The sequence below is a fragment of the Mastomys coucha genome, unplaced genomic scaffold (assembly GCF_008632895.1).
Source record: "Mastomys coucha isolate ucsf_1 unplaced genomic scaffold, UCSF_Mcou_1 pScaffold15, whole genome shotgun sequence".
Classification (NCBI taxonomy): Eukaryota; Metazoa; Chordata; class Mammalia; order Rodentia; family Muridae; genus Mastomys; species Mastomys coucha.
In genome coordinates, this window is record NW_022196897.1 from 134,078,368 (window position 1) to 134,093,586 (window position 15,219).

Consider the following 15,219-nt stretch of genomic DNA (forward strand, 5'->3'; position numbering starts at 1 on the left):
AAAAAAAAAAAAAGGAAAAAATAATAAAATAAAATAAAATAAAGTAAACAAAAACAAAAACTAAAACAAACCCCTGTTCTCTCCCCCCTCTCCCTGCACAACACCCCACCCCTCCTGCTTACTGGCCCTGGCATTCCCCTATACTGGGGCATAGAGCCTTCACAGGGCCAAGGGCCTCTCCTCCCATTGATGACTGACTTGGCCATCCTCTGCTATACATATGCAGCTGGCTCAGCCATTAGTCCCACCATGTGTACTCTTTGGTTGGTGGTTTAGTCCCTGGGAGCTCTGAGGGTGCTACTTAGTTCATATTGTTGTTTGTCCTAAGGGGCTGCAAACCCTTCAGCTCCTTGTGTCCTTTCTCTAGCTCCTTCATCAGGGACCCTGTACTCAGTCCAATGGATAGCTGTGAGCCTCTACTTCTGTACTAGTCGGACACTGTCAGAGCCTCTCAGGAGACAGCTATATCAGGCTCCTGTCATCCAGCATTTGCTGGCATCAACAATAGTGTCTGGATTTGCTGAGTGAATATGAGAAGGATTGCCAGGTGGAGGAGTCTCTGGATTGTCCTTCTTTCAGTCTCTGCTCCATAGTTAGTCTCTACAACTCCTTCCATGGGTATTTTGTTCCCCCTTTTAAGAAGGAATGAAGTATCCACACTTTGGTCTTCCTTCTTGAATTTCTTGTGGTTTGTGGATTGTACTTTGTGTATTCTGAACTTATGGGCTAATATCCACTTATCAGAGAATACATACTATGTGTGTTCTTTTGTGATTGGGTTACCTCATTATGGATGATATTCTCCAGTTCCATCCATTTCCCCAAGAATTTCATAAATTCATTGTTTTTAATAGCTAAGTAGTACTCCATTGTGTAGATGTACCACATTTTCTGTATCCATTCCTCTGTTGAGGGACATCTGAGTTATTTCCAGTTTCTGGCTATTATATATAAGGCTGCTGTGAACAGAATTGAAGACCCAGAAATGAACCCACAAACCTATGGCCACTTAATCTTTGACAAAGGTGCTAAAAGCATCCAGTGGAAAAAAGACAACATTTTCAACAATGGTGCTGGCTCAACTGGCAGTTAGCATGTAGAAGAATGCAAATCGATCCATTCTTATCTCCTTGTACAAAGCTCAAGTCCAAGTGGATCAATGATCTCCACATAAAATATGACACACTGAAACTAATAGAAAAGAAAGTGGGGAAGAGCCTCAAGCACATAGGCACAGGGGAATATTTCCTGAACAGAACACCAATAGCTTATGTTCTAAGATCAAGAATTGACAAATAGGACCTAATAAAATTGCAAAGCTTCTGTAACGCAAAAGACACTGTCAATAGGACAAACCGGCAACCAACAAATTGGGAAAAGATCTTTACCAATCCTATATCTAATAGAGGGCTTATATCCAATATATACAAAGAACTCAAGAAGTTAGAGAACCAAATAACCCTATTAAAAAATGGGGTACAGAGCTAAACAAAGAATTCTCAACTGATGAATACTGAATGGCTGTGAAGCACCTAAAGAAATGTTCAACATCCTTAGTCATCAGGGAAATGCAAATCAAAACAACCCTGACATTCCACCTCACACCAATCAGAATGGCTAGGATAAAAAATCTCAGGTGACAGCAGATGCTGGCGAGGTTGTGGAGAAAGAGGAACACTTCTTCATTGCTGGTGGGATTCCAATCTGGTATAACCACTCTGGAAATCAGTTTGGCGGTTCCTCCAGAAATTGGACATAGTTCTACCAGAGGACCCAGCTATATCACTCCTGGGAATATACCCAGAGATTCTCCAACATGTAATAAGGACACATGCTCCACTATGTTCATAGAAAGGAGCATCTTAAGCAGACAGAGCCTATCTCCCAATGCTGGGGCAGTCCTCTGCTCAAATCCCAGCTTCCTGGCCACAGACAACCTGTAGGCACACACGTGGCCTCTGAATGTGATGGAACCTTCCCTGTCGTTCCAGCGTTAAGCCTTCAGAGAGAGACATTTGAGGTTCAGGAAAATCAGAGGCTCATGTTCTCCTTTTAGTCACCAGTCTTCCATTGTTTGCTTTTTGGGGAATGAGAACTGTTTTGTCTGTCTGCTTGCTTAGGCTTCCCCTTTAGCTCATGGTGGTCAAGGATGGTTCTTGCTGTTCTGCTGGGAAGTTCCTAAACAGATAATTTCTCAAGCAGTCCCCTGGCTTTTGGGACCCTGGGAAGAGGTAGAAGTTTGCCCATCACCATGTGAGGCAGGGAAGTGGTGAGGACAGAATGTGTCGACATGAATGACAGCCCTAGCAAGGTGTTTTTCAGGAGATCCTGGGCTCAGGACAGGGAGTTGCTGCATCTTATGTTATTGTTCTCATAGAGCTTTGTGCTTCATGAATCTTGTTATAGGTTACTGTATTTTAACTTTTCTTTTTTTTTAACTTAGTTTTTATTATCTAGATGGCTTTAATGCATTGCATTTTTCCAATTTATGCTTTGTAACTTCTTTTTCTTTCAGGTACGCTGTACTTATATTCTCGAGACTGTAGTATGGATTACTAAGTTCACCGTCTTGAACAGCACCTGTGCGCAGATTTAAGTGGGGCAGGAGTCTTTCTGTGCCTACCGCTAAAGGCCCCTTGCCTCTTGAGGATGACTGTTTATATTCTAGGATCTCTTTGGTACCAGAACAATTAAAGTCATCTTACAAAACATCCTGAGTCCCTAAATAGTGCTTAGAGTTTTCTGGGTTGACTGTTTGCCCTTGATGCCACACTCACTGATAAGCAATGGAGATTCTATAATCACAATTATCACCCTATGTGAAGTGCAGAGTATTGAATAGACTCTGTGAAGTAGTTCACTGTTTATTTCCAATTTTCATTCATTAACTTTCCCATCATTTCGTGTTTGTATGTAGTTCACTCACTCATTCATTCATTCTACAATTTCTCCATATCCCTCATACACACGTTCAAAAGAAGGGCAGAACATTCTTCTAGGGAGCAGCCACCTGGATCATAGTGGATGACCCGTCTGCAGAGGACGGGAGACAGACTCAGGCGTGTGTGTGTGCATGTGTGTTTGCATACGTGTATGTGTGTATGCATGTGTGTGTGTGATTGGAACTACAGCGACAGAGATTCTACCCCTGTGGACCCCGACGGCTGCTGACAAGAACGTTTTCCTAATAGTTTATTCTCAGTGTTCTTACTTATTCGCTGAAGCCCATGTTTCCCACCCAAATCCCAGTATGGGCTTTTTGGCTGTCAGCACCATTCACTGCCCCAAGAGAGGCACAGTTTTACCTTTAGGCTGAGGAACACTCAATCTACATCCTCAGATTCTGGGAATAACCTTGGAAGGACAAAAGATTGACAAGTGGGAGGGCAGAACACTACAGAGAAGGGAAGGCAATGGCAATATTGTCTAGAAGAATGTTCAGAATGGAAGGCTGGGTGGTCTTTTCTATCTTGGGTCGCTGGAATTTCAATTTCACTAATCTATGTTGAAGAATCAATCCTTTCTGGGTCTTCCTATTTCTGTGAGTTTGCCATAGTGCTCATGGGACAAAGTTATTAAAAGCATCTCTGTGCAACTCTTTGAATGTACAACAATGGCTGGCTTGGGCCCTTTGACCTGTGTATAGCATTTAGAACATCTCAACATCTGGCTTCTATTACTATGTTACAGCTATGTGGACAGCACAGCTGGAATCTTGTGAGAACTCTAAGACTTGAAAGGTAGAGCTCTTGTCCATGGCTCCAATGCCCATTCTGATCAGCATTGTTCTTAGGCAGGAACATTTCCATACCTCCCATTTCACTTCCTCACCTGCTTAGTTTTCATGATATGCATATTACATTTTGCTTTGATACACACAAAATCCTCCTTGGTTCATTTTACATTTCTCTGAGAGATTAAATCAAATATCTGTCTCTAAATACAGTAAAAACAAAAGGACAAAAATCAAAAACCAACCAACCAACCAAACAAACACAAAGTAGATTCTGTGTCCCCAGCACATAATACATTAGTTGTTTGGCTTTTACAGCTAAAGTTGTAAGATAGCTCTCCAAAGAATTCTAGAAAACAAATTAATTGCAAGGAGTGTTTTGCCTGTGGTCTCCATTTGACTGATTCTAGCCCTCATATTAAGAAAAAAAAAAAAAGATCATCTTGTCAACTTCACTGAGTTAATGCTCAGATCTCATTGCTCGGGCTTGTAATGCTATGTGTGTCTCCTTAGTCTTCTGATGAACTCAAATTAGTAGCTTTGTAATGAAACCATTATGTTCAAAGGCCATCTGCATTCCCACAATCATAGCAACACTGTTTCTAGTAGCCAAGATATGGGAACAACCTAAGTGTTCATGACAGATGAATGGTTAAGGGATTATGTGCCATGTATAATGAAATGTTCTTTAGTCATGTAAAAAGAAAATACTGCCATTTATGACTGGGTGGATGGATCCTAAAGAGATAAAAGAGACATATAAAGGCAAATACGTCAAGATCTAACTCATAGATGGAATTTAATGAAAACTCAAATCCACACTGAGAGAGGAGTAGCAGTCTGTAGTAACATAGATCACAAGGTGGGATACATTGTTCAAAGAGCACAAATTTTCAGGATGGTTATATTATAATAATTTATTCACTAGTTGAAATCCACTTACAGAGTAAATTTGAAGTGTTTTTAGTACAAGAAAAAGGAATTATGTGGGCTGATATATACTATAACTATTTTATTGTAGTAAATATTTAATGATGTAAGATTACATCAAAATATCTTCACTCTAAAAGTATATTATTGTTATCTATCAACAATATCTCAATAAAGCTAGGAATAAAAATGAAGAACATAAACACTGCCACTATCCTTCTTCATCACATAAAAAATAGAGTAATCCTCAAAGGAGAGTTAAAAATGATAGAAATTAAAAAATTGAAGATATGTTTCCTAAGAGTAAAGAAACAAAGTAAGCTACAGCTGCATAAGAAACAGCTTCAATTGTATAGTAGCTTTATTTTAAACATCATTAGGAACTTTGAAACCGAAGTCACTTCTCTGGATGTGCACAAAGGAGATAAAATCACTACCTAGTGAAGATTTTGTACTTCCTTCCTCATTGAAACATTACTCATAATAGCTGAATGAGTAATGAGTAATGAAATAATTTAAATGCCTATGAATGAGTCAATTGATCAAGAAAATGTTGTACATGTACATAAAGGAATAGTATTCAGCCTTAGAAAGAGATTGTACAATTTGTCACAACACGGATAGACTGAAGGACAACCACACTAAGAAAAGGTAATGAGATGATAGTTACCCTATTGTGGTGGTTTGAATGAGATGGCTCCCATAGGCTTTAAAAGCTCATCTCTCTCTCTCTCTCCTTCTCTCTCTTTCTCTCTCCTTCTCTGTCTCTCTCTCCCCTCTCTCTATCTCTCTCACACAATAGTATCACTCTCTCCCACTCTCTTTTGTTCCCTCTCTCTGCCTCCTATTTGTGGATCAGATGTTGTAAGCTCTCAGTTACTGCTCCAGTGTTATGCCCACCATCCTACTGCCAAACTTCCAGCTATGATGATTTCCTGCAATCTATCCTTCTGGAACCATGAGCCCCCAAATTAAATGCTTTCTTTAATCAATTGTCTTGGTTATAGTTTTTGTCATAACAATAGAAAAGAAACCAAGACACATGTGTAGTAGGGGAGGGGGCAGAAAATGGAGAGTTGTGACTAAAAGATATAAAATGGATCTGTAGGATGAACAGAAGTCAAAGATACAAAGAGGGCCTGAAGGAAGGAAGTATATATCTAGAGAGCAGTGATTCTGGGCCAAATATGAACACAGGAGTAAACAAGTATATTGTGCTCTAGAATTTTGCTGAATGTCTAGAATTTAGAGTATAATCTGGACTCTAGATTATAGCTGCTCTTGCCACAAAGGAAAATAGATAATTTGTGTGTAGAAATAATGGTTTCCAGGCTTCTATTGTTGGATGCAAGGCTGTATTGAATGTCTTTCAAAGTAAATTTTTATGCTTCACGACTTGAATTGGCATTGTTGAAACAAATATTGAAAGCCTGGATGATTTTAAATGTTTTAAGTATTTTTTCAAGTTACTTTCCAAAATAATTTACCACTTTACAATCTCAAAGTATACTGAGAGTGTATTTGATAATCTTGTTATTTAAATGTGAAAGAAATCAAAGAGTTATTGTTTTAAGTTATGAAGACAGATTAAAAAATGCCACAAAAGATAAGAGCTACAAAGAATGAGGTAGATAAAGTTTCCCACATAAAATGATGATGATGATGATATAAAATGGCATGAAGTTGGGAAGGAGATGAATTGATGGGGTCCAGGGGAGTTGAAGGAGGTGGATAATATCAAAATACAGAGTATGCATGATGAAATATTTAAAAAAATAAATTAAATATTATTTTTTTGAAAAATTAAAGTTCTAATGGGAAATACTGACAAAAGTTAGTAAGGTGGATAAATTAATAAGATGGAAAGTATTCTAGACAACAGACTTACTGTGCATATTTAAAGTGAAACATCAATTATTCTATCATGGGTTAACTCTTCCATGGGCTCCTGACATTAATTTATAAAAAACAAAGACTACACTCAGAAAATGGCTTAAATGATTGGGACATTAGCAGCAGAAGGCATGCTGTGAAAAACATGCCTATCCTTGGGAATAATACAAACAACTTAGAAGAAATCAAGTCAGTAACTGTTCTAGACAAAGAGAAAGTATGAGTAAGCTGAAGTTAAGAGTCTGAGGATTGACACAACTCACTATCTCCCTACTCAAAATGTGATCTGGCTGTGCTCATGTCTGCAGGGTTTTGGTCACATATCAAGACCCTCAAAAGTTAGATGCATATAAGGTACACTTTATCAGTTCTCAAGTTGGCAGTACATTGGCACCACTGGTGAAATATAAAAACCACTCATTTTCTGACTCTATTTGCAGGTAGGTCCTCTGATTTTACTGGTAAAATAATGAATCCTGACACACCAAGATTCCCCCAAGTTCTTTGATTATTTAAAAATGTGTTAATTTGCAGGGCAGTGGTGGCCCACACCTTTAATCCCAGCACTTGGGAGACAGAGGCAGGCAGATTTCTGAGTTTGAGGCCAGCCTGGTCTACAGAGTGAGTTCCAGGACAGCCAGGGGTACACAGAGAAACCCTGTCTTGAAAAGCCAAAAAAAAAAAAAGATGTATTAATTTTATTATTTTATGTGTTTGAGTCTTTTACCTGCATGTATGTCTCTGTACTACCTGTGTGTTTGGTGCCTGAGAAAATCCAAAGATAGTGTCAGATCCCCTGGGATTCTTGTTACAGTTGTGAGTTACCATGTAGGTGCTGGGAATTTAACCTGTATCTTCAAGAAGAGCATCAAGTACTCTTAACTTTTGAGAGTTGTCCAGCCCTACATTTGTTTTTTCATATGGAGTAACATTAAAAAAACCATGAATACATTCTTAGTGGCTTGAGGCTTGGCAATGAATAGTAAACATATATTTCTCTGCAGCTGTTATAAACATTTCCCTACCTAGTTCTTTGCATGGTTTCTCACAGACACTAAAGAAGCATTCTCTACATTATTGTTGGCCACAGCAGAGAATGGGAAGTCACCAATAACCCAGTGATAGAGTATTTAGAGTCTAGTGTATATACTCCAGTGTTTTACAAACTATCTATACTCCATGGTCAAAATACTATTAATCTTTGCAGCTGGTGGTGAATAATCACCCCCTGGAATTTACTAGACATGAATTTTGTATATCTACAATGTCACACATGTATAGCCTGCCTTTGCCCTCTTGGGCTCAGCTCTGGTAGAACAGTAGAGGGAGAAGCTGATGGCCTAAGCACAGGAACCCAGGAGACAGGTGTTTGATAGAGTGAGTAGACACAAGTAGGCACATGAATTCCCTAAGTGTAAGGTGCTTGACAGCCCTCTGAACAGCTTGGAGCCAAAGGCTAGAGGCCTGAAGATGAAGGGTGCTGCTATTAGGCAGGGTCATATATGGTATATTGCATCACAAAGCGTTGTCTCCCTGTTGAGCCTGGGCTTCAAGGTCAGGACTTGCATAAGTGTCTGGACCAGGGCATAAGTGTGAGCTGAGAGTGCTGGAGACCCAGAAGAACCACAAGCTGGTGTGACCAGAGTAAGGAAGGAGCTCAGCAGGAGAAGCAGGTTGGAGAGTCACTGAAAGGTAGGACCAGTAAACACTGGTGTACACCACATATTATATAGTTCCAATTTACAGGATAGAGTAGATAGTAACAGGAATGGGCCATGTGAAAACACACCTGGGTCTTCCTAGAGGGATGTTTCTCTAGATGAATGGATCGTACCCAGAATGAGAGGCAAGAGGCAAATGCCTGTGGTAGAGCCTCTTTAGTTGGGGGTGCTATTGATATGGTGTTTTTAGACAAGGAGAAGGTGGGTCCCAAAGAGTTTTGTCTTGAACCTAACTATGCTGAAACTGAGAAGGTGGGTGGTTGTAAGATCCTTGAACTGCAAAATGTATCAGAATCAAATGGAGTCATTCTGTTGTTCTTTAACCAGACTTATAAATGAAACATAAAGCTAGAGGCTCTGATGCTGATACTGACCTTGTTCTATGTGCCTTGGAACAAAAGCAGTTCTCAAAGACTCTCCAAGGACCATAATCTTGTGTAAAAGCCATTCAACCTTCCCCAGAAGATAAACGTGCAAGGACAGCTACCCACTAATGTGTATTTAACCTTGGACTGATGCCACCTTCATTACTGATTCTTGCAGCTACAGCTTCATTTCAAAAGTCTCATTTTGACTTTAAACATTTTTCTCATTCTCCTTGAATGTGATCTTAAGGAACACCTTTTCCTCTTGGTGTTTCTAAGTAAATATAAGTTCTTGTGTTGTCCTAGCATTAGCAGGCCCAGGACCTTGGGCTTGAAAGAGCTTCCCCCCAAAAGGCCGGAAGAGATGGCTCTGTAGGTAAAGGCGCACAGCGCCAAGTTTAAAAACACAAGTTGGATTCTCGGAATCCACAGGTCAGAGGAGAGAACCGACTCCCGCCAGCGCTCCATGGACATACACACAGAGCGTGTGCGCACGCACTAAATACATGCACAATAAAGACATACCTTTTAAAACACACACACACACACACACAAATAAGTTCTTGTGTATCTTTTGTATGAGGATGTGGGCTGTGTGTGTACATTATACATGTCAAAGCATGCTTGTGGATGTCAGAGGACAGCTTGCAGGAGTTGCTTTTCTTCTTCCAACACTTGGGTAGCAGGTATTGAATTCAAGTCTTCAGGTTCAAAAGCAAGTGTCTTAACCTTCTGAGTTGTTATCCCTTTGAACCTACACATACTCTTCAGAGAGCTTTTCTCTGTGTTATTTAGTTTGACAGGCCTACAGAGGCAGCAGCAGCTACTCCGCTGCAGCTCAAGCCCCAAGGAGACGTGGAGGACAGCTCTTGTACCTTTTGACTGAGGGACCATGATGAAACCCTTGTGGCTCTCCTTGATCTTCTTCATCATTCCAGTGGCCATGGTAGTTGGTGTGGATCAGTCCAAGAATGAAGTGAAGTCACAGAGCTACTTTGGATCCATTAATATTTCCAATGCCAATGTGAAGCAGTGTGTTTGGTTTGCCATGAAAGAATACAACAAGGAAAGAGATGACAAATATGTTTTCCTTGTGGACAAGATACTCCATGCCAAGCTTCAGGTAAGAAAGTTCTATTCATGCAGCATGTTTACACAGGTTGTGAAAGTAGACAGATGAGACAAAAGGTGACAGTATAATCCTAAATGTGTGACTCAGTGTGCGCAAACCCACTGTGACAAAAGCAGTATACACACATGTACTTCTTATGCATGCTGTACTCATATTTGCCTGTCCTGTGTTCTTTACTTTTACTTTTTAAATTTATTCTTAATTATGTACATGGATGTGTGTCCTGGGGGGGCAGGGAGGGAGGAAGTTGAGTGTTCAGACCAGAAGAGGACATTGGATTCCCTGAATCTAGAATTAAGGCAGTTGAGAGCCACCAATATGGGTTCTAGAAACTGAAATCAGCTCCATTTCAAGAATGGGATGTGCTTTTAGCTGCTGATTCTGGTTTTATCATTAAGGTGTGTCTCATTTCACAAAGCCATGCACTGCCCGGCTCAAGGGAGCACTGTGTACATGAAATCCAGTGGGCACAGTGCTTCCCGGAGATTCCAGCAGTGTTTATTGCTCTGTTTAACAGAAGGCTTCTCCAGTGTTGTCATTCAAGAATTAAAAATAGCAGCCACAGTTGATGGTGTGACTGAATTGAAGAGGTTTTCAACAACTAGGTCACTGTTGCCAGAATTCATGCCCTCTCTACCTCAGGAAAACATCTCATTAACATTGTATTTCCAGGACGTGATGCTGACCACCTTTTACTGGCTGGTCGTAGTCCACAACCCATCTTTTATAGCCTCTGCTTCACTTTCACTGATGCATAGGTAGCACATATATTTATTAGTAGTACTTTTCTCAGAAGCCATTTTTATCTTAGCTACAGTAGGTGAAATGGTGAAATGGCCAACATTCATCACAGTCTTTCTGGAGCCAGAAGTCCGACTGAAAGGAAAATCTCTCATTCTGTGTTGTAGTACAGCACAGGAGAGCAGCATGTCAGGGGAACTCTTCTTAGACAATGCTTTTTTTTTTTTTTCTAGACAAGGTTTCTCTGTATAGCCCTGGCTGTCCTAGAACTCACTCTGTAGACCAGGCTGGCCTCAAACTCAGAAATCCACCTGCCTCTGCCTCCCAAGTGCTGGGATTAAAGGTGTGCGCCACCACTGCCTGACCCTAGACAATGCTTTTCCCCATAGAATGTGTAAATGCCCTCATGAACAGACCAAATATAATAAAATGAAAGTCTTTGAGTGGAGTCTAGGATTCAGTAAGTGTTCAACACTTCCAGATGATGTCAGTACATGGTATTGGGAAGAGCTGTCACTTTCGGAAGTGACCTTGAAGATATGGCCTGAAATCAGAGCAAGGGTTAATGGTGTAGGGGAAGCTGTTGGGAGGTGGGCTTCTCCAGAAGCAGAGAACCTTGGTAGGATTCAAGGGCAAGTGTATTTTGCAGGCCATCCAGGAGGCACTGGAAAGGTAGAGCAGAAAGGAGACAGGGCGGTAGAAGGTGGTTGACACAAGGGTGAGTTAACGAGACTGATAGAATCGGTCTTCCTGACCTTGGGAAGACATACAGAGTGCACTCAGAGGTGGGTCACCATGTGGGTGGTCGGGTTATTTATCTACCGGTTCTGTTCTGTCCATGGCTGAGAGCTGCTACAGGAGCCCTTGGTCTCTGCTAGAAACAGGAAGTCCCAGGCAATAACCACAGGATCCTGGCACAGTATTTGGGAACAATACTGATAGCATCTGCTTTGAGAGGAAAGCAGGAAGGATCAGGGATGCGAGGGTGGAAAGTGCAGCCAGGCACTCTAGATTCCTTTGGTGAGGCTTCCAGCATGGCACAATGCCATGCTTGGCTTTAAGAGAAGATCAAGATATTTAATTTATTGTAGGAACACTCATGTATTAAGTTAGGAAGCACTTAAGATCCTGGTGATTAAATTTGAGTTTCAAGGTTCTTTTTCTTTCTCTGTAGTTGTTATTATGGTTGTTGTGTTGGTGGTTGAAGCAAGCATCTTCATGAGGGACATACGGGTTGTTTCCAGTTTCTGGGTATTATAAATAGGGCTGCTATGAACATGGTGGAGCATGTGTCCTTTTTACATGTTGGAGCATCTGCGAATATGCCCAGGAGTGGTATAGCTGGGCCCTCTGGTAGAACTATGTCCAATTTTTGGAGGAACCGCCAAACTGATTTCCAGAGTGGTTGTACCAGCTTGCATTCCCACCAGCAATGAAGTAGTGTTCCCCCCTGTGCCTTTTATGCCCTTGAATAATAAAAAGGGAGTGACATGCTTACTGAGGACTGAGGATTCTCTGAGTTCTCCCCTCTCTGTAGAGACTTTTAAAACTTGAGGCCAGCAGAGCCAGCATGATGAGAGTTGGCAAAAGCCATACAGATTGAGGAGCTCCTACCCAAAACGCTGGGGACCAGATGAATTTCAGGTCATTTGGATTTTATAATATTTGTCCACACATAAGAAGATATTTTGGAAGTAGTTTCCAAATCTAAAACAAAATGCCTTAATGTTACATGTACATCTCATATACATAGCCTGAGGGCAATTGCACACTATTTTTACTAAGCCTGCATTATTTTCTTCTGTTTATTATTTTACAACCTCATATATATGTATGTATAACATACTTTGATTGTATCCTCCATTATCATTTTTGCCTCTCCTTCAGTACCCTTCCTATCTTCATCTCTTTTTGTTTTTGAGTCCCACTGCATAAACAAAGATGGGGAGCTATTGGAGCAAAGACAACTTAGCAGAGGCTATACCACTGAAGAATATGATTTATTTAGCCCATTAGCCATTAACTGTCCATAGCTCTCCAGGGAGGGGTGGGGCTGTATGAGCTCTTCCTCTTCATGATGGAAATGGATGGATGTACCCTTGTATTGGTATGGACCTACTAGTGCTGGCAGCTACTAGTGCTATGAGTTCATGGGCACAATGGCTGTGACTGTCACATCCAGAAAATAACACTTCACCCCACTGCTCCCTATCCCCTGGCTCCTACATTTTTTCTGTGTTTTCCTTGACATTCTCTAAGCTTTTGTAGGGGTAATGTAGACGTCCTGTTTAGGGCTGAGCACTGAAGAAACACTTATTCTCAGCATGTTGATTAGTATGGGTCTCTGTGTTAGCTCTCAGTCGCTGTAAATGGAAATGTCCCTGACCCAGGCTATCAGCTGTGCTAATCTATGGATATAAAATAAATATTTAGAGGGTGTATTTGTATCTTGACAAAAACCTGTGGCATAAAGTCACATGTGAAATTTTCTACTCATGGCCTCCTCATGTTGATTCTTTAGAAGTTTCATATTTTGGAGTATTTATGATTTCAGAGTTTTGGATAAGGATTGCATGAATAGTACAATCCATTCCATAGTATTCTGAGCTTTCTCTAAGTCTACTACTAACTCCCAAACCCAATGTGTAGCTCTGCTGGTGATGATATCTGTGTCCAGGTTCTTTCCTCTAATACAGGCCAGAGTCACCTTTGCTAAACTTTAAAGCACAGCAAAAAATAAAATTCAACCCTATAGAGGTTTGTAGAAAGACCTGATAAAGATCCAGATATCTGCTATAGTCCTCTCAAACCAAACACAGAGGTTTAAGTGAACATCAGGAAGAGTCTTTGGTGAATTTGAACACTAATAAATGAGTAGATATCCATTTCTTTCATTAAACCCATTACCTCTCCCACCACTTCTCCACACTAAGGACATTGTTCTGAGCTGGAGTGAGGGATTTGGTCCAGGGAGGTTCCATACTCGGGAAATTCTCAGAGCACCTGGGAAAAGGACTTGGGCCCAGCATGCTGGGGGGCTGACCTCATCAGGACTCAAGGAAGCTGATGGTTCTAGGAACCGTCTTTCCCTTTCTGCCTTGACCTTCTTTGGGTCATGAGGCATACTCTAGACCAGCAGTTCTCAACCTTCCTAATGCTGCGACCCTTTAATACAATTCCTCATGTTGTGGTGACCTGCAACCATAAAATTAAGTTTATTGCTACTTCATAACAATAATTTTGCTGTTATGAATTGTAATGAAAATATTGGTGTTTTCTGATAGTCTTAAGCAAACCTTGTGAAAGGGTAAGTTAACCCTCAAATGGGTGGTGACCCTGAGGTTAGGAACTTGTGCTCTAGACTCTGGAACAGGAGATGACATTAGAAGGATCTGCTTTCAAGAGGCTTTTAGCAGTGTTTCACTCCAAGTGGCATTATATAATTGGTCCCAGCAACAATGGAATTCAGCAATGGCACTGTCCTTTTGCCCCGACCATGTGTCTGTGGAGAGAGAGAAGTAAAGAGATGAGAAAGAGAAGGACTTGTATGTTTCCCAAAGCACTTAGGAGTCAATCCAAAAGATTTTTAATCCAAATTGCCCCATTGTTTATTGACAGATAACAAACCTAGGAGTCAATCCAAAAGATTTTTAATCCAAATTGCCCCATTGTTTATTGACAGATCACAAACCTCATGGAATACCACATTGATGTTCAGATCGTCCGCAGCAATTGCAAAAAACCTTTAAACAATACTGAAAACTGCATCCCACAAAAATACTCCAAACTGGAAAAGGTAAGTGACTACAAGTCCCATCTAGGGTTATCAAAGCTTCAAGTTAGTTGGGAAATCTTAGGGTGCACAGACTCTCTGGATTGTTCCCCACATGGAGTCCCAGAAGGTCCACCTTGCCAGCTTCCGAGTAGAAGACGCTGGATCATCAAGGTCACACCCAACCCCAAGGCTCCCATCAACTCTCGACTTTTGATGCAAGGGAAACTATTGAAATATGTTCTCTGAAAGTCTGTCCTCTTGGACTGAGACTACTTTGTCCAGCTGATGAGGTGAATCATTCATGCTGTGCAGGTGTGAAGGAAGCCTGTCGGTGGACAATCATCTTCACTTAGATACTATTCATCTACAGCAGGCCTATTCCAAACACTGGAGATTACACAATATCTAGACCAAATAAGCATCTCAAGCTTTCCCCGAATACTCAAGTTTTAAAAAGCTTATCACATCCAGACAGTAGTAGGTGCTCACTAGGACCAGTATGTCAGCCCGGAGCATGTCCTGATGTCATTTCACATACCAGCTCTGTCATTTACTATTGTTCACAGATTGTGATTTTGCTTTTATATTTCCTACTGGGCTCCTTGGACTTTTAGGGACAGTTGATGTCATGTCTTCTAGCGTGTTCTTAGACTGCTGCTGATATCTGTTACAGGGCAGGTCCTTTCCTTTTGACATGCTACTGACGTTCTTTCCTGTTGTCTTTTTCAGAAAGTGAAATGCAGCTTTCTGGTAGGAGCACTTCCCTGGAATGGCGAGTTCAACCTGTTGAGCAAAGAATGTAAAGATGTCTAAGGGTGTCTTGGAGCCCTCCTCCCACTTCTGGCTCTGCTTTTTTCTGTAATAAAGAGCAACATCTGGTTCAAGTCTGTCACCAACACACTTTCCTCATGTGTGGCCTCTCACCTTTT

General features: G+C 41.0%; 2 protein-coding genes and 1 long non-coding RNA gene across 3 annotated transcripts in view; 2 read left to right on the forward strand and 1 right to left on the reverse strand.

Annotated features, from left to right (window-relative positions):
* The window catches only part of LOC116092419 (cystatin-12-like), a 6,406-nt gene extending 3,695 nt beyond the window's left edge, over positions 1-2,711 (forward strand). Inside the window, exon 3 of the mRNA XM_031373684.1 lies at positions 2,516-2,711. Within this exon, the coding sequence (XP_031229544.1) occupies positions 2,516-2,596 (81 nt within the window). The 3' untranslated portion in view covers positions 2,597-2,711. The remainder of the gene's footprint in view (positions 1-2,515) is intronic.
* A 5,420-nt stretch (positions 2,712-8,131) lies between these two features.
* On the forward strand, positions 8,132-15,190 carry Cst8 (cystatin 8). The gene is made up of 4 exons (XM_031373685.1): positions 8,132-8,248; positions 9,438-9,765; positions 14,198-14,311; positions 15,020-15,190. The coding sequence occupies exons 2-4, from the start codon at positions 9,535-9,537 to the stop codon at positions 15,101-15,103; spliced, it is 429 nt and encodes a 142-aa protein (XP_031229545.1). The 5' UTR covers positions 8,132-8,248; positions 9,438-9,534; the 3' UTR covers positions 15,104-15,190.
* Positions 12,497-15,219, reverse strand: part of LOC116092421 — a 4,942-nt gene continuing 2,219 nt past the window's right edge. The window contains exons 2-3 of the long non-coding RNA XR_004119261.1: positions 14,829-15,073; positions 12,497-14,017 (exon numbers count right to left, since the gene is read on the reverse strand). This is a non-coding gene — a long non-coding RNA (uncharacterized LOC116092421). The remainder of the gene's footprint in view (positions 14,018-14,828; positions 15,074-15,219) is intronic.

Coding starts and splice junctions, on each gene's coding strand:
- Cst8 (XM_031373685.1), top strand. CDS start 9,535: ATGATGAAACCCTTGTGGCTCTCCTTGATCTTCTTCATCATTCCAGTG. Junction 9,766..14,197: donor TACTCCATGCCAAGCTTCAG/GTAAGAAAGTTC, acceptor GTTTATTGACAG/ATCACAAACCTCATGGAATA. Junction 14,312..15,019: donor AATACTCCAAACTGGAAAAG/GTAAGTGACTAC, acceptor TGTCTTTTTCAG/AAAGTGAAATGCAGCTTTCT.